The sequence below is a fragment of the Pinus tabuliformis genome, chromosome 2_2, assembly GCF_031772625.1.
Source record: "Pinus tabuliformis cultivar Carrire ecotype Pingquan chromosome 2_2, CPIR1, whole genome shotgun sequence".
NCBI classification, from domain to species: domain Eukaryota; kingdom Viridiplantae; phylum Streptophyta; class Pinopsida; order Pinales; family Pinaceae; genus Pinus; species Pinus tabuliformis.
In genome coordinates, this window is record NC_142300.1 from 935,205,470 (window position 1) to 935,231,574 (window position 26,105).

At 41.8% G+C, this 26,105-nt stretch overlaps 1 protein-coding gene across 17 annotated transcripts in view; it reads left to right on the forward strand.

Annotated features, from left to right (window-relative positions):
- LOC149196225 (uncharacterized) overlaps positions 1-26,105 on the forward strand; it is a 126,713-nt gene that overhangs the window by 83,507 nt on the left and 17,101 nt on the right. For 10 of the 17 annotated variants that reach the window (XM_089405472.1, XM_089405478.1, XM_089405473.1 and 7 more), the window contains 18 exons: positions 74-205; positions 505-633; positions 723-842; positions 1,116-1,223; positions 2,842-2,946; positions 3,026-3,157; positions 3,244-3,348; positions 3,428-3,559; positions 3,646-3,762; positions 3,859-3,930; positions 4,010-4,141; positions 4,272-4,343; positions 4,433-4,549; positions 4,648-4,758; positions 4,926-5,297; positions 5,417-5,698; positions 5,862-6,257; positions 6,463-6,706. In XM_089405472.1, the coding sequence (XP_089261598.1) occupies positions 74-205; positions 505-633; positions 723-842; positions 1,116-1,223; positions 2,842-2,946; positions 3,026-3,157; positions 3,244-3,348; positions 3,428-3,559; positions 3,646-3,762; positions 3,859-3,930; positions 4,010-4,141; positions 4,272-4,343; positions 4,433-4,549; positions 4,648-4,758; positions 4,926-5,297; positions 5,417-5,698; positions 5,862-6,257; positions 6,463-6,706 (2,878 nt within the window). The remainder of the gene's footprint in view (positions 1-73; positions 206-504; positions 634-722; positions 843-1,115; positions 1,224-2,841; positions 2,947-3,025; positions 3,158-3,243; positions 3,349-3,427; positions 3,560-3,645; positions 3,763-3,858; positions 3,931-4,009; positions 4,142-4,271; positions 4,344-4,432; positions 4,550-4,647; positions 4,759-4,925; positions 5,298-5,416; positions 5,699-5,861; positions 6,258-6,462; positions 6,707-26,105) is intronic. The other 7 variants (XM_089405474.1, XM_089405479.1, XM_089405476.1 and 4 more) reach the window with 7 other exon arrangements.

A 26,105-nucleotide genomic window follows, 5' to 3' on the forward strand; every position in this document is an offset into this window, starting at 1 on the left:
TCCTCCCATATCATGAGGATTATTTTGTGAAGGTGACAATTAAAATTTGTTAATGGACTATTTACTGTATTAGGTCCTTCTGCTTCTCCTCCAAGTCTTTCTCCTTCTATTTCACATCGGCAGAAATCAATAATACCTGTGGCAAATCAACCGGGAAAAAGATCATGGAGACATTCACCAGCAATGACTGCGCCTATTATGCAAGGTGTGTGAATTGTTTCTTTCTAAATGTCTGGAACTAGAAGTACCACATAATCTATGCTTTGCTTGTAAGCAGTTGCCTGAATTTGTATGTGAGGGCCTGTTTCTTCCCCTTCAAATATCCCTCCACCAGAACAACCCAATTCAAGAACTATATTTGCCTTACCCATTGTAATTCCATCCCCATCACATTATCCAAGAGTGAAAGGTAGACAAGCTCTCCCTCTTCAGTTCTGATTGGGTTTTTGTTGAAGGTTATTATTATCAAGGTTTTTTAAGATTCTCTCATTCATTATATTTCAGGGCATCATACTCCTCCACGCAATGCCCCTTCTGAACCACCCCAGAAGAACTTGAGAATACCTGTAGCTCCACCACCAAGGATAAGGTCACAGTGGCATGCACCATTGGTGATAACACCCAGAAATCGAGGTCTGTGATTTTTGTCATTCTTAGTGTTGAGAAGCATAAACATTCTTTTATTAGTTACAAATAATTGAAGTGGTTTACATTTTTTACAGGTCATTTTTCTCCTCCTCCACTTGCCTCTCCACCAGAGCATTACAGAAGACACTCGGGAGTTCTTCCAGTCCCTCCGTCAGTAACATTCCCCACCCCTCCATATCATCAAAGAATGAAAGGTATATATTCATTTTTTTTGTGTTTTCAAGAATTTCATTCAGGTTGGTAGAATGATCAATATTAAGTAATTTTGGACCATTGATTTTGTATTTTACGGCCTGTTGCTGTTCAAACAAACATTGCTTCTTCTAAAGTACCCGAGAAAACACCAAATGTAGCTTGGGAAGCACCACCAAGTAAAAGATCATGGGTTCATCCAGCAACTGTGATTCTTGATATCCACACAACATTTATTCAGAAGACATTAAACTTGTTTTCAATTTTTTTTGCAGGGCCTGTGTCTAGTCCATTTGAGTCTCCCAAAGGAGGCACAATACGTCCTGCACCTGCACCTGCACCATCAAAAATGTCTCCTACTAATCATTATCGGGGCATGAAAGGTGATCTTTTTTTCTCTTTAATTGGAGGGAAGTAGTCTGAATTTTCAGTGATTTTGAATCCTTTGTTTTATTGTCATAGGGCCTGCTGCGTCTACAATGTTTTTAAAACCGGAACCGGTGACCGGACCGGTCCACTTAATGAACCGGTTTACCGACCGGAACCGGTCTAACCGGCACTGGTTTGGTCTAAACGAACCGGTTTTAAAAAAATACATTAAATAATCAATTTTTAATGAAACAAAACTATTTTTAAGATGTAAAACCATGATTCCAAGCCAATAGAGACAAAATATGCAAAGTTTGCTCATTTATATACCATGTAAAGGTGAATACATCAAAATGGCACCGAGTGCAATACATATCATCAACAAAATAGCAAAATACATAACAAATGAGGCTCTAAATGGCCTATAAAGTCCAAAAACATTGCTGCAAGCTATGAGGCCATTGGCCTACTACAAGTCTACAGTATACACATGATCAATCATCAAGTTCATTACCACTACTAGTAGTAGACACAAGATCATCATCAGGAGCTACATAGACATCATCTGGTTCAGAGTCTGAGGATGCCTCAGCCTGATCTGCAACCTCAGTATCAATGCCACCAATGACAATAGAAGTGGACCTAATGGAAGCACGAGTTTGTCGACCTGCATGACTAGTGCCTTCCATTGGTTCCTTGCCTTTCCTTGATGCCGCTATTGATCCTGGTTCTGATGCCACCACATAATCTGCTTCATCCTCCGCCAAAGCCATGTCGATATCAAAATCAGCCTCAAACACAGGTTCTTCAGTCTCCTCCACCCATTCCGATGTTGGATCAATATTGTCCAAGACTCCAACACAATGGGATCTAGATCAGGAGTTTTTCTTATCATTTGGAGCTCTAATTGCATTTATTGTTTACCCCCAAACCATGAAATCCTGAAAACCATTAAGTCTGCTGAATTTTGAGTGAAATCTAAAATTCTAGTTTCTCCATATGAAATCCAATGAGGTCGAAACCACTCTCAAACATCCTGAGTCATTTCATGGTAATGTTAAAAATTTAAGTAAAAGGATGATTTCATCCTTTTACTTTAAGAATTTAACATTACCATTAATTGCCAACATTGTTAGGGTTGAAACACCCTTAGCCCCCCCCAAAAACCCCTCAAACACAGTCAAAAACATGTTTTTTTAACTTTATGGTGGTTGTGCCTAAAACCGGCCGGTTTAGGACAAAACCGGCCGGTTTGTAACAAACCGGCCGGTTTTGTCCTAAACCGGCCGGTTTTCACCGGTTAGGGTCAAAAATCGGGCAAATGAAGGGTCTGACCGGGTTTTTAGGCCGGTTCGGACCGGCCAGCTAGCTAACCGGCCGGTTTGACCGGTTACCATTTTTTCTGAGCGGTTTTTAAAACTAAGGTCTACACCCAGGTTGTTTCCATCTGGACCATATGAAAAGAAACCAAGCATACCAATGGCAGCACCACCTAGCAAAAGATCATTGGAGCATGCACCAGTTGCAAGCCCGCTGATGGTTGAAGGTCTCTTCGTTGTTTTATGTTGATATGTAAAATTATACTTGGTTAATGTGACACTCTAGTTATTGGGTTGCTGATTGTTTTTGCAGGGCCCGTTTCTAGTCCATTTGAGTCTCCCAAAGGAAACACAATACGTCCTGCACCTGCACCTTCAAAAATATCTCCTAGTACTCGTAATTATCCGGGCATGAAGGGTGATATTCTTTTCTTTTTAATTGGAGGGAAGTAGTCTGAAATTTCAGTGATTTTGAATCCTTTGTTTTATTGTCATAGGGCCTGTTGCACCTACACCCAGGCTGTTTGCATCTGGACCATTTCAAAAGAAACCAAGCATACCAATGGCAGCACCACCAAGCAAACGATCTTCGGAGCATGCACCAGTTGCAAGCCCACCGATGGTTGAAGGTCTCTTAGTTGTTATATTTTGATATGTAAAATTCTATTTGGTTAATGTGGCACTCTAGTTATTGGATTGTTGATTGTTTTTGCAGGGCCTGTTTCTAGTCCATTTGAGTCTCCCAAAGGAAACACAATACATCCTGCACCTGCACCATCAAAAATATCTCCTAGTACTCATCATTATCGCGGCATGAAGGGTGATATTCTTTTCTTTTTAATTGGAGGGAAGTAGTCTGAAATTTCAGTGATTTTGAATCCTTTGTTTTATTGTCATAGGGCCTGTTGCATCTACACCCAGGCTGTTTCCATCTCGACCATCCCAAAAGAAACCAAGCATACCAATGACAGCACCACCAAGCAAAATATCATCGGAGCATGCACCAATTGCAAGCCCACCAATGGTTGAAGGTCTCTTTGTTGTTATATTTTGTTATGTAAAATTATACTTGGTTAATGTGACACTCTAGTTATTGGATTGTTGATTGTTTTTGCAGGGCCTGTTTATTCACCAGTTAACCATCCTCTTCTATCACCCTCAGCAAACTTGAGACCTCCAGCGGTCTCACCATCAATTAGGTTTCCTTCCCCTCCACATCATCGACATATGAAAGGTACTTGTGCTTTCATTTATCAGATCTTTGAGATTTATTCTTGAACCGTTATAAAAACAAATTTTACCAAGGATACTCTATTTATTGCATTGTTAGGGCCCTCTGCTTCTCCTGCTCCTGCACTATCAAGAGTATCTCCTACTCCTTATCATTATTCGGGCATGAAAGGTGATATTCTTTTCTCTTTCATTGGTGGGCAGTACTCTGAAATTTCAGCAATTTTAAATTCTCTGCTTTATTATCTTAGGGCCTGTTGCATCTACACCCAGGATGATTCCATCTGTACCAGCCCGAAAGAAACCAAGCATACCAATGGCAGCACCACCAAACAAAAGCTCATTGAAGCACACACCAGTCGCAAGCCCGCCCATGGTTGAAGGTCTCTTCATTGTTTTATTTTCATATGTAAAATTATTTTTGGTTAATGTTACACTCTAGTTATTGGAGTGTTGATAGTTTTTAAAGGCCTGTTTATTGACCAGTTCACTGACCGCTTCTATCACTCTCAGGAAACTTGAGACCTCCAGCAGTCTCACCATCAATTAGGTTTCCTTCCCCTCCACATCATCGACGTGGGAAAGGTATATTTCCTTTCTTTCTGTTCTATTTTGATATGTAATATTGCACCTGGTTGAAGTTACACTTATTGGATTGTTGATTGTTTTTAAAGGGCCTGTTTATTCACCAGCTAAATCTCCCCTTCCATCACCCGTACGAAACTTGAGACCTCCAGCAGCCTCACCATCATTTAGGGTTCCTTCTCCTCGAAATCATCGATATGCAAAAGGTATGCTTCCTTTTTTTGTCCTCAGATCTTTGAGATGTTTTCTTTGAGTGTAATAGTAGCAAAATTCACTAAGGATGATCTATTTATTGCATTGGCAGGACCCTCTGCTCCTCCTCCAAACATTGCCTCTTCTGAACCACCTCAGACAACACAAGGGATACCTCTGGCAGCACCGCCATTGGTATTTCCTCCCCCTCCACCAGCTCAAGGTATGAAAAGTAGATAGCATGTCTTGTTTTTCTTCCAACATTCATTCTGTTATCATGGGTTAAGTTTCTCTGTAACAGTCTTCTTCTTAAATTTGCAAATAAATTTATTTTGCGTCTAAGATACATTATGTCACTTGTGTGACTAATTTGATGCATTCTTTGTACAGATTGCAGTTCAATATCTTGCACTCAACCATTGACTTCTACTCCTCCTGGTGCACCATGTGGTTGTGTATATCCTATGCAAGTGGAGCTTGAGCTTGGTGTAGCACTCTATGCTTTTTTCCCATTGGTTTCAGAGCTGGCTGCAGAGATAGCGGCGGGAACATTTTTGAAACAGAGCCAAGTGAGGATAATGGGAGCAAATGCAGATAGCCAAGATCAGGAAAAGACTATTGTGATGCTTGATTTGGTGCCACTTGGAGAAAAATTTGACAATACAACTGCTTTCTTGATTTTTGAGAGATTTTGGCAAAAGAAGGTTATCATTAATGGGACCCTTTTTGGCGATTATTGGGTAATCTTTGTCTATTACCCAGGTACATGACACTTTTCCAGAATTTGGCAAGATGATGTTGACTATTGCAAACTTTATTTTCATATCAACACATAAATTCTTTATGATGGGATTTTTGTTTATATCTATTTTAATTTTTAGGGCTTCCCCCACCACCGCCTTCTGCGTTTTCAAATGCAAACATTGATGGAGAGCCTACAAACAGCAATGGCCCTGGCAAACATGAGCCTCTCGGAGTTGATATCAATAAGCGGGGCAAGAAAATGGGAGCTGGGATCATTGTGGTTGTTTCCTTGTCATCAGCTGTTGGTGCAGTTATCTGTGTTGGAGCAGTTTGGATAACTGTTTTGAAATGCAAGAACAGGAGCAGGCCAACCTCAGCTGTTGTTGAGCCCACCATTGGATCATCTGTCAAAAGATCAGGTATATATTTTGATCAAACTTTGTTCTTGGTTGTTGCTGAAAGGGAATGGGAAGGCTTTTCATCAATCTTAGCTTCTGAGAATCATTGAAATAAGATTTGGGCAATTGTTGTCTTTATATGATGGATCGCATGTTTCTCATGATTTTGTTCTTTTTTGGGAAGGGGTAGGTGGTGGTTCTATCCTATCAGGTAGCATGGCAAGCTCAACATCAATGTCATTTGCTTCCAGCATGGCTCCATATACAGGATCTGCAAAAACACTCACAATAGCTGAGCTTGAAAGGGCTACAGATAGATTCAATCCTCAAAACATACTTGGAGAGGGGGGATTTGGACGTGTTTATCGTGGTGTTTTGGAAGATGGGACAAAAGTTGCTGTGAAGGTTCTTACCAGAGATGACCAACAAGGAGGCCGTGAATTTATCGCAGAAGTTGAGATGCTAAGTCGCTTGCATCATCGGAACTTAGTTAAGCTGATTGGTATTTGTACTGAAGAGCATAACCGTTCCTTGGTATATGAGCTTATTCCTAATGGAAGTGTGGAATCTCATCTCCATGGTATGGAATTTTCTGAGGAACCATTTCTTTATAGATTAGTCAAATTTGTAAATATTCCATGTTTAAGAGAAAATGTTCAAGTTCCACTATGATATCTTTTGGCATGTATTTGTTGTCAGTTCTTATGTCAATTATATACCAACTATTTCTCTTCTAACATATTGCTATATAACTTTTCTAGCTAACTTGTGCTTCAATATTTTAGGTGTTGATAAAGAAACAGCTCCGCTTGACTGGGATGCCCGTATAAAAATTGCACTTGGTGCAGCTAGAGGGCTTGCATATCTCCATGAGGATTCCAGTCCTCGTGTTATACATCGTGATTTTAAGGCAAGCAATATTTTGCTGGAGGACGATTTTACCCCTAAAGTTTCTGATTTTGGACTGGCGAAATCGGCTTCTGAGGAAGTGAGTGGACACATCTCAACAAGAGTGATGGGCACATTTGGGTATGTACTTGGATACTTTAACTATCAAGAATTTGATCCAAGCTATTTCTTGGTGTTTTTAAATTCAAACAGAAATGAATGCGTGCTTCTCTTTCTTAAAGCAAGTACACTACATTCATTTGTGGTACATGGTTGGATTGAGAACTATTTATCATCTCTAATGGAGAAACTCTATTTTTTTGGGAGGAAAGGCTACTTATAATAAATTATGAGAAAACATGATACAATGATAAAGCACCATCAATGGGGGTTTGGTTGGTTGGTAAAGGGTGGGCAGGGGTTGCTATTCCCCCCACCAAGGTTCAAGGACGGTGATAACATGTTTTCCCCCATGGACTGGTGTTGTGACACAAGCAGACAGTTTATTGTGGTTGTTGTATGGGTCTATTTATTGTGGTTGTGTCTATAGGTGCAATTCTTCAGCGAATTTGGCAGAATAGATACTAACAAGAGCGCCTTTGACTTTGAACTGGACATTCAACTCATCAAAAAGACATTCTCAAACACAATAGAGAACATGGACCCACTAAAATCTGGGTCACATCCAATCTTCCAAATGACATAATGGTTTTAAATTTTAATACAGTGCGACACTCATAAGTGAGGAGGAGAAAAGAAATCAGAGAGTCTGAAAATTTGCAACGTTCCAAAAGAACTTCTTGTGCAGGATATGTTGCTAAGTAGCCCATACAAAATCCTAACATCTTTTGGAACACTTTTGGTTCCAAAAAACTTGCCAACAGTTTCTATCATCCCACAGAGTGGGCATAAAGCATCAGTGAATCCATTGCTAAACTATTTTTCCTTTTGAGGGTAATATCTAATAGATCAATGACTCTGAAAAATAACCCCGACTACTCTATACATAGAGTTGATTATCTAATACACGTTTCTGGAATGCAGGGAGCTCTGAAACGTGTCTGGAATGGCTAGATGTTTCACCCAAATATGCAAGAAATAGCAGGTTAGGAACAAAAATAATATATATTTAAAAATATGAAAACTATATGAAAATACTAAGTAAGGGAAAAATGGAGGATCTGCGTGCATTAGGGAGCTCTGTAATGCTCTCAAAACATATTCAACCATTGATATCTACTAATATTGAAGAGTATATACTAAATACAATGGGAAGAGGAGAAATCAGAGATCAAAGCAGAATAGACTAGAGCATCTAGTACCTTGGCATCCCAGATGAGGAGATAGCCCTCAGCATGGAGATGACCATATACCCTTCCCATCAAATTTATCATTATAATATAAGAAGTACTATATATATAGATATATACAGAATCTTTACCTTAGCAGAACAAAAAGCGAAAGTGTATATACAATGAAGCTTTTATATCCTTCTCATCAGTGCTCCTAAAACAAAAGTAAAATCAGAATATGCTAATACATCTAATGAATTGGTATTCTTAATAAGCAAGGATCCTTTTGGTAACAACTATGCATCTCATTCCTCCACATGGTACGTGTTACTGCAAAATATAGCAGGGCTAGTGCAAAGCTGCACTAGGTAAGCTAGGTCTTATGGCAACAAAGAGATCAGCCACCACTTTAACCTTAGTGGTTGCTCTCCAGTTATTTACTGATGGATGTTATCCACACAAGGGAGGCTTCCCTTAAGAAATCAACAACAAAATATTCAACAAACAAGGGCTTGGGGATGATATAAAGTCTAATGATTGAAGAGAAAGGTACTAGCTAAACCTTGAAAGGTTGAGATAAGAGTTGCAAAAGTTCAAGTACACTTTCCTATGAACTTTATGATTTAGAAGTAAACTGTTATAAGTTAGGGTTTCTATTAGATGCAGATTTAGGGACAGAGATTGAGATCACCACATTTACACCTACCTAGGGGTATTATTCACATGGCCGAGATTTGGTGTGTCGCAGGCACTTCAACCTCGACTCAATAAAGATTCCGACTCCCTAGCCCTCATTGAGTGATAGTGCCTTTAGGCTCAATTCCGGGACATTCGTCCAAGCTCCACCTCATGGAGGCCATTATCAGACCCACAGTCCTTTATGGCTTTGAGATTTGGGGACCTAGTTTACTACAATCAAATTGGCCACGATGGAGAGAGTCAATACCCTGCTTCTTCAGCGTATTATCCACTGCAAATGCACAGTTCCATAGCCAATTATTTAGGAAAAGTTTGGGGTCCACCCATTTCGCCTTGAGGTCCTTCTTCACTTGGTCTCTTTCCTCCTTCAAGTCAGGGCTTACAAATATTCTGCTATTGGGAGAGAGAGATACCACTATCTTGCACTTTGTTCTTTGGAGGCCATCACTTTGGCTACCCCCTTAAGTTATGCTTGTGGATGGTTTGCAGAGGCATCTCAACTCCTTCAGCGAATGACCATCTCTCCAGAACGCCTTCCTCCATTTAGTTTCTCCCTTGTCGAACCAACACATCTCTTATTGACTTGGTAGACACTAAATTGGGCCATTAGAGAGGATATCTATAGATTATACATTCAGGTCACTTGCACATTCCCCTTAGTGACCCTTGGCTCAAAGATGTCCTTCTATCTAGAGCATTATTTGGAGTTGTAGGATGGCCTCATTATTTGGCCCCCTTATACTTGCAGGCATTGGAAGCACTCACTTAGGATCCCACTTGGACAAAAATCACCAAAAAGGGACCCTTTAATGATAACAAAAAAGGGACCCTTTAAGAAGGGGCAGCCTTGGGTTACATGCTGGTGTACAAGGGTAGCTAATAAGAGGGAAGCCCACACTTGAGTTTATAATGTATAGGAGGGAGCAGTCGTGGTAGACACTAAATTGGGCCATTAGAGAGGATATCTTAGATTATACATTCAGGTCACTTGCACATTCCCCTTAGTGACCCTTGGCTCAAAGATGTCCTTCTATCTAGAGCATTATTTGGAGTTGTAGGATGGCCTCATTTTTTGGCCCTCTTATACTTGCAGGCATTGGAAGCACTCACTTAGGATCCCACTTGGACAAAAATCGCCAAAAAGGGACCCTTTAATGATAACAAAAAAGGGACCCTTTAAGAAGGGGCAGCCTTGGGTTACATGCTGGTGTACAAGGGTAGCTAATAAGAGGGAAGCCCACACTTGAGTTTATAATGTATAGGAGGGAGCAGTCGTGGTACATGAGGTGCTCGGGCCTTGATTTTTCCACCCTTCTTTTATGCCTTTTGCCTTTTTATGATTTTCTTTGATTAACTGCTTAGGGCTCAAGGGGTTAGAGCATGATGTATAAAATAGAGCAGTGAATTCCCCCTTTTAAGGTGGGGCGGTTCATCGCCCACTAGGGGATGGGACAATCATGCATTCCTATAAGATGATGAAGGCTCATATAACCTATAGGAACCAGGGTGATGGCCATGATGATGGAGTAGAGCTCGTGTATTGGCTTTTTCTCACGTGCTAAATCTAAATGTATTTGCCCTGGCCATCTTTTGCATCTCGTGGTACATTTTCCTATTGAATGTGGCCATATATGCTTTTAACTTTATTTTCAGTTGCATAAACCTCCGGGCTTCATTCCACGCCATGACTCAAGGTGTGGGCAAGGGGAAGGGGCAAGCTAACCCTTTGTGAACCCAATGGAGGAATGTGGACCCAGGTGGGAGAAATGATGGATGGGGTAATAATGAATGGAAATGGGGTAATATAAGCAGATAAGGGAGTGGGAACACGCAACCAAAATCAGGGTTTCTCGTGAAATACCATCCTTGGAACCAAATGGTCAGTGAAAGAGATTCCATAGGACTAGAATCCAAGGTTAATTCCTAAAAGGGTTCTAAGGGACAAAAGCACAGACCTAGCCCATTCTTTCTGCCAAATCTCCCCATTAATCCAGGCCCAAAAGTGTCCATGATAAGCAAACTACAATACTCAATTTCTAAATGACAAGGCATACCTTTAGATTCGAGAGGCCCACCTTCAAACATATGACCATGGTAGATGGGTGAGGGACCACATGGTTGGCTCAGGTGGCGGAGAAATGGCACAGTGAGCTAGCTGGTGGCTACCGGCTGAGGACCATCTTGGAGAAATTTTTTTCCCCTAGGGATATTCCCACAAAATGGTGGGTAACTTTTGGCTCCAACTGGGACGTGATCTCTCGAAGAAGTGGGCGAGGCTACTCGAATGGGAGGTCACGAGAACTCTAGCAATATCTTGGTTACCGTAGATGTGTCACCTGCACATATAATAGATGGAAAAACACGAGGCAACATGCTTTTGCGGCGTCTCATGATCGCACATGCTAATATATTAGGCCATAAAATCAACAAAAAATAAAATATGCAGATATGCACCTATTTACCATGAGAAATATCATATGATGTTATTTCTAATGCAAAAATGATCATGCAATGCATCCTATGCTAACATGCATATGATGAAGCTATTATTAAGTGTAATCATAAAGTCACTGCAACCAACATATCAGCAAGTCAATATAAATATGCTTGCCTATATGATTACTCATGCAGCGATTCCCAAAGCGAATGCAAACCCAAACACATGGAGGATGCTGCGGGCAGGAGGTGGGAAAATATGATGCCCATATATGGATGATTATGTGAGAAGAGGTAAGAAAGGGATGTAATCTAGTCCATGAGATCTTCTCGTGCAACTAGAATATAGAGATGTCAACAACCAAGCTCATAAACTTTCGATGGATAGCAACCTCCGAATATTACTTCCACCATTGTCCTTATGATTTACGTCATGGATTATGGCCTTCATCGGGTTATGATTCGCAAGAAAGGGAGGTTGGCGAGATGGAGAAACACAAGTAGGCTGCACATGATGATTACACTGGAGGGGATACTATGGAGTGATCAAAACCCTGAGGGTGCGTCCAAGGAGAAAAAGTATAATCAATGAAGTGCTCCTCCTTGACACTATACTCAGGAGGGGGGAAGGGCTTCTCCTTGACACTATACTCAGGAGGGGGGAAGGGTTCACAGTTACTTGAGATCATATGACCAGGGGTGAGAGAATCACTTGATGAAGACTCAAGATGATGACCAATAGGAAAGAGGGAGAAAGAAATATTGTATTCAACAGATTGCACTTTCCCAAAATCATAATCTAAAGGCTCAAGTGATTTGAACATAGAATCATACTCAGGAAAAGTGGGAGCCTTATCAATTTCCTTAGTATCAAAGATTGGGTCTCTCCTAAAAGGAAAATTGATCACTTCCAATTGCCCCTCTCTATGCAAAGGAAAATGAAGATTCTCTTTCCCAAGGGTATCAACGGGTATGTCATCATAAATAGTGCCTGAGGGGAAGGGAAGACCAATCTTGTCCTCATCCTCATTGTCGGTGTAGTAAATGGGAGCACGATCAAATTGAGGACCAAAAATTTCCCATTTCTCCTTTTCAATGTGGAAATAATCTTCAATGTCATTTTCCAAGGGGCTAATGGGATCATCTCTCTCAAGGTTTTCAAAAGAGGATTCATCGGGAATAATATCTTTGAGAAAGGTAAGGTTGGTCTCAATTTCGCATTCCATAAATTCATCCTTCCCAGCACGTGTGTCCTTAAAATCATCGTCATGTGGACCCAAGGAGGACTTTTCTTCTTGCTCATTACCTAGATTCTTAATGCCTTGATGATGCTCGATGAAGACTTCCTCTTGGATGCTTAATGCAGGGTGTATTTGAAAATGTCTAAGAAAGCCATCAACAAACTCATCAATAGATGAGATGCTCCTAGGTTCATGATTATGCAGCCCTGAGTTATGACTACCGAGAGATCCCATGAACAATAACATAAGGACATCTTGGTGGACAACCTTCTCTCTTGAAGCATGTGCATTAAATATTTCTATGTGGTCAATTTCGTAGAGTGGGTCACCATCAAACACGGGCACCCCACGTACCATCCTTCCTTGCGACATGATTAGGATGCCCAAGGATGCTAGCAATGTCCAAAGCGGGAATTTTATCAAAGAATGCCAACCTATTTGAGCTATACATGAAAAATATGTAGGAGTCGCTAGGGTGATATTAGAGGTGCCTAGAAAGATGCTTGCTTCACCCTACAAGCATCGACCTTAAAGTTCAATGAAGAACTAGGGCTTTGTTCTTCCAATGGAGTCGCCAATAATGACATGTCAATATGTTGTATGGGGAACAAAACACGTTTAGTATCCTCGACAACGACGCCAAAATGTTATCACTCAAACTAGAAGGGGACATAAGGGGGATCCCAAAAGGGAAAATGCTAAGCCAAGGGCAACAAATGGAGACTTAGCCCACTGTCACCTCAACTAAGGCTCCCTTCTATTTACAGACTTTCATCGATGGGAAGATATGTATGGAGTCACTAATGAATGATAAGTCAATGGATATGAGTGACCTAAACAAATCCTATCCCAGGGAAGTTTAAAGGATGGAGCTTGCTTGCTTTCTAAGCAAGGTACTATGTATTTCTAGGGAAAGAAAGAGAGGATTTTCAGGGTTAGGTTTATGGGATAAGACTTGTGAAGGAGTTCCACAATCCCTAAAATCCTTGTTAAAATTGGTATCCCGGATGGTTCTTGAAGAATGATCTTTTAAAGGAGCAGGACCACACGGGGCCAAGTGGACCTGGTCTAGGGTATGAGGAAAGTATGTAGCAACCAATGATATTCTTACCCTACACAAGGTGGGGAAGAGAAAAAAAAGTATTTTCACTCAAAGATGTTTTGACCCTATGAGGTACTAGCCTTGGGGATGGCAGGGCAAGTTATGCTCCCGGAGCTAGGGCTTGGATTTTCTCCCAAATCCATCGTTGGAATGTCTTCAAAATTGGAGGAGGGCTACAGGAAAGGCCGGCGCAGGAGGCCCATGGAGATCGAATTCTTTTGATGGCTAGCTTGTCGGGAAATTGATGCCCTAGGTACCCCAATGTGGCTAAAAGTGGGAGGAGGTGAAAGAATATTGTTTTTAGTGACCACCCTTGGTAGATCAGTGCCTTAATCTTTGGGAGAATGGAGTCTATGTTGAGTATGAATAGGATTTCTTGGTTCCCAGACAAGGAGGCCTCAAGATCACTTTGTTTGCCTTTTAGGTCAAGAAGAAGCAACCTTGCAACTTTTATACTTCGATGTACAAGGCGAATGGCTTATCAAGGTCAAATTTTACCCCTAGGAGATTTCGCTCACATTACATGGCCCATACATTGAGAGAATGCTATAATAGAGACAAATTCCACAATATTAAGCAGTAAATGCATTCAACAATTAGCCCTAGAACAATGAAAATCCCAATCCAACATATATGAAAAAAGTAAACAAGGATAACATAAAAAAGCATGTACTTACAAGTAATGGAGTATATATAACCATTAACAAATGGAGAAGATAGACCAATATCCACACATCAAAACTCATCCATAAAGCTCCAATCCATCCTCTAGAAAAAGTGTGAAAATCTCAAGAGAGATAAAAGATCCAAACCAAAGTGATGATGAGCAAATGAGCTCCTCTCACTTGTATTTATACACAACGTAGGAGTTCGAATTAGCCTCCTTGGCCTACATAAGCCCCAAAAATAAAATAATGTTTTAATAATACAACTTTTGGTGACAAGCCCACCAGACTAGCTCATAAATGAAAATGTAAGCCTCTCAAGAGGTCAAATAATAATCTATACATGTCGTAAGCCCCCCTAAGAGGCCTAATGAGGTCCATGGGTGCAAGGGGCTGCTGGCTAAGGACCATCTTTGAGAATTTTTTTCTCCTAGGGATATTACCCACAAAATGGTGGGCAACAAGGCACACATTGATTTTGGAGTTTCAATGATTGGTGGATTCAACTTGAAAATTTTCTGGGTTTTTCTAGGTTTTATGAGAGGAGTTTGTGGTTAAGATTTTAGAATTTATGGGCAATATTCGCATCTGAAATCATCATTCTTATAGTAGCGTGAATTGCTCGTTTAGCTGAGATTTTCACACTATTTTAAGCATTCTGGGTCAGCTGGAATTAGCTCAAAAGATTTATGGGTTTTATTGGTTGGGGTGTGAGGAGCCTCTCTAATTTTTCAGAATTTTTGGAGTAGATTTGAGGCCTCATATATCAGTTTGCCTCCAATAGTAGCAGTAGTAAATTTCTAGTCTGAGCATACAACCAGTGAGCCATTTCAGTGTGGAGTTTTATTCATTCTCACCTGGGTTTTGCGTGCTTGCTTTAGCAAGCCTAGGTGTGCACATTCCACTATATTTTGTACTTAGAGTCTCGTTGGATATTCACCAAAATGGCTAAGCTCTATGGTTTCTGCTCAACAGTGTTCTAAATTTGTTGTTCTTGTGGAGATTTCAAATTGCATGTTTATTTGTTTGATATAGCTAGTTTATGTTTTGATATTTCACCATATTTCTCTAGTTAGAATATTACAGTGGTATCAGAGCATGATCTTGGACAAGTTTTGGACCTTAAGCTGAGTGATGACAAGACTAGAATAAAAAGCGAAGAAATCATGGGATCCAAAGAAAGGCTAAAGTCAAACAACATTCCAGTAACCTTGAATGAGGTGATTAAGATGCAACAAATGATGATTAATTTGGGGGAGTTGTTGATTCATACCACAATTGGGAATCAAGATCATTCTCAATTATACAACAAATCCACTATGCCCAAAATTATGGATAATGCATCAAGATGGCAAGACATGATTGCAACTGACGTGGAGTTATTGGCATCAAATTGGAGGGCATACCAATCATTGGGACATGACATTCAGACATCCCTCTCTTTTTGGGAGTTCTGTGAACTAAGAGACATGCACAAATCAGTGGGAATTTGATGGAATTATGCAAGGATGATGAGGAGGATCAAGGCAAAATATGAAAAAGTAGTTGAAGGGGCCACAGTTGGCAAAGAGATAGTTGAGCATACACCCGTTGATGAGATGTCGACAATTGATGAGGTACCCAGTGTTGTGACCAAGTTTTCAGGTGATAGCAGTGCACCACAGGTTGATGAGGTGCCAGGAGACATCTCCATCATTGGTGAGGATGTTTTATATGATGGGTTGTCAATGGAGGAGTAGTTGGAGGCTCAAGTTGAGGCTGTGATGGAGGAGGATGCACAACCGTCCTTGTAGCTAGACATTGACTAAGGAGCAGTGCGGAGAGCACACATTGGGATTCTAACACAATTCACTTCAGAGGCACGCTGACAGGGTCCACAATGTTATTATCTCACCCTTATGCATTGTATGGAGATAGGCATAGTTGTCTAGACAGATCATAGGGGATGACTAGGTCAACAAAGGACAACTGCTTGAGTTGAGTATGGCACAATGTCAGCATGGAGGACTTGTTCTGTACACAGGAGATGGTACATTCGATACATCCTTTGGGATTAGATGGCGAGAGGTACCGGGCTGGTACTCGATGGGGTAGGTTAGGCGGTTTGGTACATCCATGACTGCTTTTTAGCAGAGGTTGTGGATTACTAGGGGAGTACGAGGGCCAGATTGTTGTTGGGATCTAGGTGGGATTCCTCGTCACAACATGGGCTTGGTTAGTGATGGTATTAGCAGTGTGATAGGTCTAGTGACTGAGCACCCATACACTTTCAGATCTCCATCAACACAAGTGTTGGGTTGGATTGACAGGGGAACAAGTAGAATCCGCAAGTTGTTTGAGCATGTTGGTTGTGCATGGAGTCACAGGATGATCAACATACTCTAGCAGGAGTTTGTCGGAGGAGGTGGCATTGGCAGGCCGCGGGATAATGCCTTGTTTGGGGCTAAGGGTTCTCCCCAGTTATGTGGGACACTATAGTCATGGAGGAGCAGCACAGTGGTGGCATAGCCTCTAGTACATAGGGGAATCACCTCTCGTGTTTCTCAGGGAGATTTTGGAGGCGAGGTCCGTACATCAGAGGGTATGGTGATGCAATAGTGGAGGTGGCGATACTGGTAGAGTATGGACCGACGCGTACTGTCTCAACTTTAGATCATGGCACCCAGTGACGTGTAGGAGCATGCAGCGTCGAGCAGTGGTTTGCAAGTGAGCACATAGATGCATGGCGTTGTGCTGTGGTGCGTGGATTTACACCATAGAGCAAGAGGAGCGATCCACACCACCTTGAGGTTTCACATGGAGTGTCAACTACTTCATCATAGGAGGGATATTGACTGATTCAAGATGATATGGCAATTGATAGTGGTGTCCAACAGTGCACAAAGGTGTGCAATTGGGTGCAGTTGTGTGCCAAGGGGCACAAATGTGCATGTTTGTATGCAAAGGAGCGCAGGGATACTTGGTCGTATGTAGTGGTGTGTGATGCTAGCCCGTGGTATGTTGGAGTGTTACCTCCAGAGAGATTGCCTAATAGCGATGACAAACATATCCTTGTGTGTGGCTCACTTAGGATCGATGGGGATGCTGATGAGCATCATTTGATGATATCCAGGGGGTGCAACGGAGTTGGATGTTGTCCCTCGATGCCTTCATCACGAGTAGTAAGATGTGGGAGGCTCACTCGAGACAGTTAGTTGGGACACAAAGTATCTGTTGATTTGGGGTAGCATCGGATGTGCTCCAGCCATGAAAATTCGTGGAGAAGCTAAAGCACGTGAGATCTCCAAGACCCAAAAATAGTTTTGGGAAATTCCATCTGGATGAGGAGTTACTAAAATAATAAATATTTTTAATGGGTTCCTAAGTCTAAACTTGGGAAAATAAAAATATTAATGAGTATTAAGAAGGATAAAGATGAGAAGCTTCTAAGAGACGAGGATCAAGTCTATTTTAATCTTTAGCCGTTGATTAGGGACTTAATCTCGGCCGTTGATTCATCAACAGGAAAAATATAAGAGAAGACTTGAGGGTCATTTGGAGACACACTAGCAGATACTCAGTGTCCCAAGGAAAATCGATTTTCTCAGAGAGGAAGAAAAATCGATTTCAGAGGGAAAGTTGCAGGGTGGAGGAAGAGGGGGTGATTGGCAGCAGTTAGGAAGCTCAGAAAGGGTGACGCAGGGGCTCTCAGAGACAGCGCAGAGGGAGACGCAGATTAGGGACGAAGTGGATGACGCAATGAAGGATAGAGCGGCGCAGATCCAAGCAGGATGACGCAGGGCTGGCACAGTTAAGAAAGGAAATCCTCCAGGGTGCCAGAATGTCTTAGAGAAAGGTCTCAGGTGTTTTCTCCCAGTGTTTATGTAAAATCTCTTTGTAAAAGTGATTGTTGCTGAAGATCAATAAAAGCCCTGCTTTGCTGCGTCGGTTTTCCCGCATTGGGTTTTTCCGGGGACAATTGTCCAAAAATAACCTTGTTAATGTGTCTGATTCTTGTGCATATATTTGCTTTTGTATAATGGTGTGATATCTGCAGTAGAATTTATTTTAAATATTTACTGAAGGGATTTCGTAAATAACTTATTGAGATATAAGTAGGTAAAATAAGTCAGTTGCTGCAGTGATAGAATTTATGTTTAGAAATTTTCACATGGTATCAGAGCAAAGATTTGGAGACAGGAAGGGAAAATCAGTTACGGGTCAAGGGCATGATCCAAAGGCATCCATGTCAGGAGATTCGTGCAGATTTTCAGAAGAATGCACAAGAGATAGAGATTTTGATTTCTCTATGTTGGCTTCCAGATTGGAAGAAGAAGTTGCTCTGCATCGTCAGGGGTATGGTATATAGACAGTGGAGCCGCCTGGCATATGACAGGAATCCGAGAATGCTTCTTAGATTATCAGGAGGAAAGAATGATTTTTCAGATCACCATGGGGAATAAAGGAAAAGTGTACTCAAGTAAAGAAGGGTACTATAGTTTTTCAAACAAAAATAGGAGAGCTGTTCGGAGCTACCAATGTGCTGCATGTGCTAGGGCTGGGGATGAACTTACTTTCCGTATCTCAACTTTAAAGCAAGGGCTATGACGTTTTCTTCATTAAGGAGAAAGTATACGTCAAACACTGAGATGGAAAAAGAAGGTATAGATCGGAATCAGAAGTAACAGGTTGTATAGGTTGCAACTAGAATCACCAATGGCACTGATAGGCAGTAATGGAGACAAGGATTTGAATGAACTATGGCACAAAAGGATGGGACATTAGCACCATGGGGCTCTGAGAATTCTCTTGAAAACTGTAACAGGAGTTCCAGATCTTGGTACAGAACGAGATGATGTATGCAGAGGGTGTGCTCTGGGCAAGTATACGGAAGCAACGTTTCCTAGAAGTAGAAATAGGGCCAAGAGTGTACTAGGATTGATACACTCAAATATTTGCGGATCGATGTCCACAAAAGCTCTTAGTGGTGCCGAATACTTTATCACCTTCATCGATGACCACTCTAGGAAGACTTGGATTTATTTTCTGAAAACCAAGGATGAGGTTTTCAGATGGTTCAAAGAGTTCAAGGCTCTAGTGGAGAATCTGATAGGAAAGAAAATAAAAGTGTTGCGTTCAGACAATGGTGGAGAGTATGTCGACAAGGACTTCATCGATTTTTGCGCTAGGGAGGGCATCAGAAGAGAGTGGACAACTCCCTACAATCCGGAGCAGAATGGGGTGGCAGAAAGGAAGAACAAGACTATTGTAAAAGAAGCTAGGGCTATGATGTATGATCAGGACATGCCAAAATTCCCGTGGGAAAAAGCATGCAACACAACAGTCTATGTCCAGAATAGAACTCCTCATAGGGCATTGGGCAAGATTACTCCAGAGCAGGTCTTCATCGGGAAGACACCTGAAGTCAGTCATTTTAGGATATTTGGGAGTTTAGCATATTGCTGTATACCCGAGGAGAAGAGGAAGAAGCTAGATCAAACTGTAGAGAAAGGATATCTTGTGGGATATAGCGAGAATGCTAAGGCATATATAATCTATCTTCTAGGAAGCAGGAAGGTAGTAGTTCGGCGAGATGTGAAGTTCATGGAGGATAGGGCCTTCAAAAAATCTCGAGAAATGCCTTCCGAGGAGCAGACAAAAGATGAGCCGTTGGTCAAACCACTTCAACCAGTGGAAGCCAGTACCAGAAATTCTCCCTCAGAACAGGAGGAATCATAGGAAGAGGAAGAGCTAACAGATATACCCACTACTGGAGGAAGAACAAGTCGAGAACTCCGACAGGTTCTACGGGATGCAGAAGATTTCATTGGTGCACCCAAGAACAGTAAAAGGGAGCGAAGACAACTAGACAGATATCAGGCCTTAGTAGCTCAGGTTGGGGAACCTTCTAGTTTTCAGTAGGCCGTTCAACATCAAGTTTGGATGGATGTGATGGTGGAGGAACACAACTCAGAACAGATCAGTGGTAGGTTCGAGATGGATCTACAAGATCAAATACGCTGCAGACGGTAGTGTGGAAAAATACAAAGCCAGGTTTGTGGCTAAGGGGTATGCTCAGAAGGAAGGAATAGACTACGAAGAGACCTTTGCCCCAGTAGCCAAGTATACATCTATTAGAATCGTGATATCTCTTGTAGCACAGATGGGGTGGGAGATTCATTAGATGGATGTCAAAATGACATTCTTGAACGGGGTGATAGAAGAGGAAGTATACATTGAACAACTAGAAGGCTTTGAGACACATGAGAAGAAATCTCATGTATGCAAATTGAAGAAAGCCTTGTATGGGCTCAAACAGGCACCTAGAGCATGGTATGGTCGAATTGATGGCTACTTGCAGAAGATGGGTTGGTTAAGAGTGATGCAGATCCCAATCTCTACTATCTGGTTGTAGAGAATGAGCCTCTAGCCCTAGTATTATATGTGGATGATCTCTTCCTGACAGGATCATCTAGGCTCATCGAGGACTGCAAGAAGAATCTAGCCATAGAATTCGACATGAAGGATTTGGGACAGATGCATTATTTCCTGGGGTTGGAAGTTTGGTAGCAGAAGGGTGAGATCTTCCTTGGACAAGGTAGATATGCTACAGAAATCCTAAAGAGATTCAGGATGCAGGACTGTAGACCTATGACTACTCCAATGATCACCAACTGGAAGAAAATTGATGCATCAGAAGACAAAGATGTTGATCCCACCTTATACAGGTAGCTCATAGGGTCCCTGATGTATTTGGTCAATACCAGGCTAGACATTTGTTACGCTGTCAACACCCTCAGTCAGTTCATGGTGGAACCGGATAGGGCGCATTGGGCAACAGCCAAACATGTTCTCAGTTATATACAAGGAACAATCTCTTGTACACCAGAAGTAATGATATCAGACTGAGTGGGTTTTCTGATGCAGATTGGGTTGGAAGTTCAGTAGATCGGAAAAGTACCTCTTGGTACTGTTTCTACATTGGATCGGGGATGACCCCCTGGTGCAGTAGGAAATAGAAATCCGTAGCTCTGAGCTCAGCTGAAGCAGAATATATGGCCACTAGCACAGCTTTGTGCAAAGCCATAGACTACGAAGGGTATGCTCAGAAGGAAGGAATAGACTACGAAGAGACCTTTGCCCCAGTAGCCAAGTATACATCTATTAGAATCGTGATATCTCTTGTAGCACAGATGGGGTGGGAGATTCATTAGATGGATGTCAAAATGACATTCTTGAACGGGGTGATAGAAGAGGAAGTATACATTGAACAACTAGAAGGCTTTGAGACACATGAGAAGAAATCTCATGTATGCAAATTGAAGAAAGCCTTGTATGGCCTCAAAAAGGCACCTAGAGCATGGTATGGTCGAATTGATGGCTACTTGCAGAAGATGGGTTGGTCAAGAGTGATGCAGATCCCAATCTCTACTATCTGGTTGTAGAGAATGAGCCTCTAGTCCTAGTATTATATGTGGATGATCTCTTCCTGACAGGATCATCCAGGCTCATCGAGGACTGCAAGAAGAATCTAGCCATAGAATTCGACATGAAGGATTTGGGACAGATGCATTATTTCCTGGGGTTGGAAGTTTGGTAGCAGAAGGGTGAGATCTTCCTTGGACAAGGGAGATATGCTACAGAAATCCTGAAGAGATTCAGGATGCAGGACTGTAGACCTATGGCTACTCCAATGATCACCAACTGGAAGAAAATTGATGCATCAGAAGACAAAGATGTTGATCCCACCTTATACAGGCAGCTCATAGGGTCCCTGATGTATTTGGTCAATACCAGGCTAGACATTTGTTACGCTGTCAACACCCTCAGTCAGTTCATGGTGGAACCGGATAGGGCGCATTGGGCAACAGGCAAACATGTTCTCAGTTATATACAAGGAACAATCTCTTGTACACCAGAAGTAATGATATCAGACTGAGTGGGTTTACTGATGCAGATTGGGTTGGAAGTTCAGTAGATCGGAAAAGTACCTCTGGGTACTGTTTCAACATTGGATCGGGGATGACCTCCTGGTGCAGTAGGAAATAGAAATCCGTAGCTCTGAGCTCAGCTGAAGCAGAATATATGGCCACTAGCACAGCTTTGTGCAAAGCCATATGGCTTAGAAAATTGCTTGTGAACCTATTCAGAAGAAGGATGGAGGCAACCAAGATCATGTGTGATAATCAGAGTTGCATCAAGCTCTCTAAGAATCTAGTATTTCATGATCGGTCGAAGCACATTGATATTCGGTGTCACTTTGTCAGAGACTGTGTCCAACGAGGAGCTGTACAGTTGAGCTACACTCCTACAGGAGAACAAGTGGCAGACATCCTTACCAAGGCCCTTGGAAGAACAAAGTTCGTTTATTTCAGGGAGAAGATGGGGATGATAAAGAATCCATTTCAGTAGTAGAAATGGATAAGTGTCAGGTGTTGTAGTGCAGTAGTTAACAGTGCTGTGGGCAACATGATGTAGCATTTGAGACAGAGTTGCAGTGTTGGGAGGAAGGACTAGTAGCAACACGGATGCAGATGGAGCTGTAATACAAATGTAGCAGTGGCAGTGGTAGAAGCCATGGGCAACAGTACAGAAGCCATGGGCAACATTATAGGAGGCAACAGTGCAGACAATGTTGGGCAGCAGGCCAAGCATCAACACAGGTACCGATGCCAGATGATTAGGGTAATGTTCAATAGTGGAGCATTACTAGAGCACATTCCTCGCTAAGAGTTAGTGTTGATTTGGGGTAGCATTGAATGTGCTCTAGCCATGAAAATTGGTGGAGAGGCTAAAGCGCATGAGATCTCCAAGACCTAGAAATTGTTTTGGGAAATTCCATCAAGATGAGGAGTTATTAAAATAATTAATATTTTTAGTGGGTTCCTAAGTCTAAACTTAGGAAAATAAAAATATTAATGGGTATTAATAAGGATGAGAAGCTTCTAAGAGACGAGGATCAAGTTTATTTTAATCTTAGCCATTGATTAGGGACTTAATCTTGGTCCTTGATTCATCAACAAGAAAAGTATAAGAGAAGATTTGAGGGTCATTTGGAGACACACCGACAGATACTCAGTATCCCAAGGAAAATCGATTTTCTCAGAGGAAGAAAAATCGATTTCAGAGGGAGAGTTGCAGGGTGGAGGAAGAGGGGGTGACTGGCAGCAGTCAGGGAGCTCAAAAAGGGTGATGCAGGGGCTCTGAGAGACAGTGCAGAGGGAGAAGCAGATTAGGGACGTAGTGAAGGACAAAGCAACGCAGAAGCAAGCAGGATGACACAGTTAAGAAAGGAAGTCCTCTAGGGTGCCAGAAAGTCTTAGAGAAATGTCTCAGGTGTTTTCTCCCAATGTTTATGCAAAATCTTTCTGTAAAAGCGATTGTTGTTGAAGATCAATAAAAACCCTCCTCTGCTGCACCAGTTTTCCCGCATTGGGCTTTTCTAGGGTCAATTGTCCAAAAATAACCACGTTAATGTGTTTGATTCTTGTGAATACATTTGTTTCTGTATAATGGTGTGATATCTGTAGTAGAATTTATTTTGAATATTTACTGAAGGGATTTCGTAAATAACTTATTGAGAAATAAGTAGGTAAAATAAATCAGTGGCTGCAGTAATAGAATTTCTATTTAGAAATTTTCACAGTATCCAGAGAGAGACTTCTCAACAGTGGCATTTGATGAGGGCATGAGCTAACAAGTATAGGCTTGGGGAGTACACGGTTTGTTGTAGAGGTAGCGTATGCTCCACTACTGAGTTCACACTTAGGGATGTGACCATGAGTGAGTTGTAGGGGGCACTTTTGGTAGGACAACCAGATGTGTTATGTGAGCATGAAGTATAAGGGATGATAGTCCTTGTTAGCAGGAGGATGCCTAGGCTCCAGGTAGTATTTGGATACGTCATCAGGAGCTGGGATAACAGATTTCGTAGTGTGGTTTGGCAGGAGTAGAGCAGTTTGTCATACGTGGGACAAATTGTTGATGTTGGGTGCCCATCCATTGGAGACATATAGGGGTCAAAGACGAGGTACATAGGGGTCACAATAGCTAGCAACTTGTCACAACAACAAGCAGTGAGGATTGGGATTTGTGGACTTCCAGTATGGTTATGCGATCCAAGGATCCAGTTGATTGATGAGTTGCTTCACTTTGTGGTGAGTACACCCATGATATCAGGTGATTCAACTCATTCTCCGGTTGACACATGGGAAAATGCTGTGGTCCTCATCATATGGTGAGGCAGGTTGCTGCTCACAATTGAGGCTAGCCATGGAGTGGTAGATTCTGGCACTACTGAGTTGTCCTTATAGGTTGGGCATAACTTTGATCATGACAGATATTGTGGCCGAGCGTTATAGGAGAGGAGGCTCTAGTATGAGCATGTTGGGCAGTCAGTCATGATCGGATGTTGTGGTGTCAGCAAGGGCAGTTTCACACTGCGATGGGCATGGCATCCTGACATCATAGGATTTAGTAGTTCAACTACCCTTAGGGATGAGCTAGTTCTTACAGTGGAAGATCATTCAAATCTTCCATTGGGTTTTAACGGTTTACTGTTGGCATGGGGGACTTCACCAACATGGTGGGTTGGCCAGTAGGAGGATATCAGGGGAACTTCATTCGGGGGAGACTTCATCCTCACAGGGATTATGTTATGTCTTCAGGAGTTTACTCTTGGAGTGCATGAGGTGGGCGACTTGGTAGGGAAGCTTCATGGGGAGTTGGACAAAGTCCTACATTACCATGATGCTCTACTTATTGATAATATGCATAGGGCTTCTAGTACCGGTATCTGGTTAGACAACGAGTGAAGCACGGTGTGCTTGACATTGATCAGGATGGCTTGGGATCTTGCTATCGAGGGGTTCCTTCATGTTGGGACAGTGCTGAGATGGGGAATGACTTAATGGCACATTTGGGACCCTGGTATTATTGGTGGTTACAGTGGTGATCAACAGTCAGAGAGGGCACTTGTTCAGACATTGCGGGAGGACAAGCAGTTTTTGGCGGGGAGGACTGTCATGTCCCCAATTAATAATTTTGCTAAGGGAAATCCTCAATTTTGCAAGTTTGGAAAATAATAAATATTGTTGGCAAATAAACTTAGGAAGATGGGTTATGAGGGCTCAATATAATTTTTGGAGAGAAGGCCAAACTTAGGAGAAAAGATAAATTAAAGTGAAGATAAGTTGTGGAGGTTACCAAAAAGGGAAATTGAACCATGGGATCAAAGCATAGTGTGAGAGAAATCAAACCATGGTATGAGGAAAGGAAAGCAACAATAAAAGGAAGGCTAGAGCCTCATTTTGATCATTCTATTTGGCATTTCATTTCAGATTTGGAGAGTTTGCTTGAGTTGCTTAGCCAAGTCAACCAATGCTATTTAGCACAAGGAATTTCCAAGTGGAAATTCTGCCCTCATTTCGGAGAACTTTGAGTGTCTCCCTAGTGAGGTAATTTGGGGAGTCCAATTCAGGATTTCCATAAAGATTTATTGCAGGTATTCACTCAATTTGCCACTCCTTGGGCGTAGAGGCAGTTCAAGTTGCTCATTGGGGAATCAACTATTGTGGGTTGGAGTTCCAGCTATTTTGCAAGTGATTTTCCCTATTGATGCCAGTGATTTTGTAGAGGATTTGCAGGGTAGAGATCAACATTATTTGTGGGTCGCAATTTCTCTTTTTGGAGTTGCGCTGGGGTTTACTGGTTATTCTTTGCGCAGGGGTTGAGCAGTAGTGTTTTGCCGGGTATTGGAGTTGATTTTGGCCGGTAGTTTGAGGAAGGAATTTGTTGCGGTTTGAAGGAGTTTCTCTTTTGGAGAAATGTGTAGTCTTGCAGCGGTTTGATTTTAAAGCTCACTAGTAGACTGTTAAGGGCCACATGCTGATTTTGGGGTTTCAGTGACTGGTGAATTCAGCTTGAGATTTTTCTGGGTTTTCCTAGGTTTTATGAGAGGAGTTCGTGGTTAACATTTTAAAATTTTCGGGCAATATTTGGGCCCAAAATCATCATTCTTATAGAAGGGTGAATTGTTGGTTTAACTCAGATTTTCACACTATTTTGGGCATTCCGTGTTAGCTGGAATTAGCTCAAAATATTTTTGGTTTTTATTGGTTGGGGTGT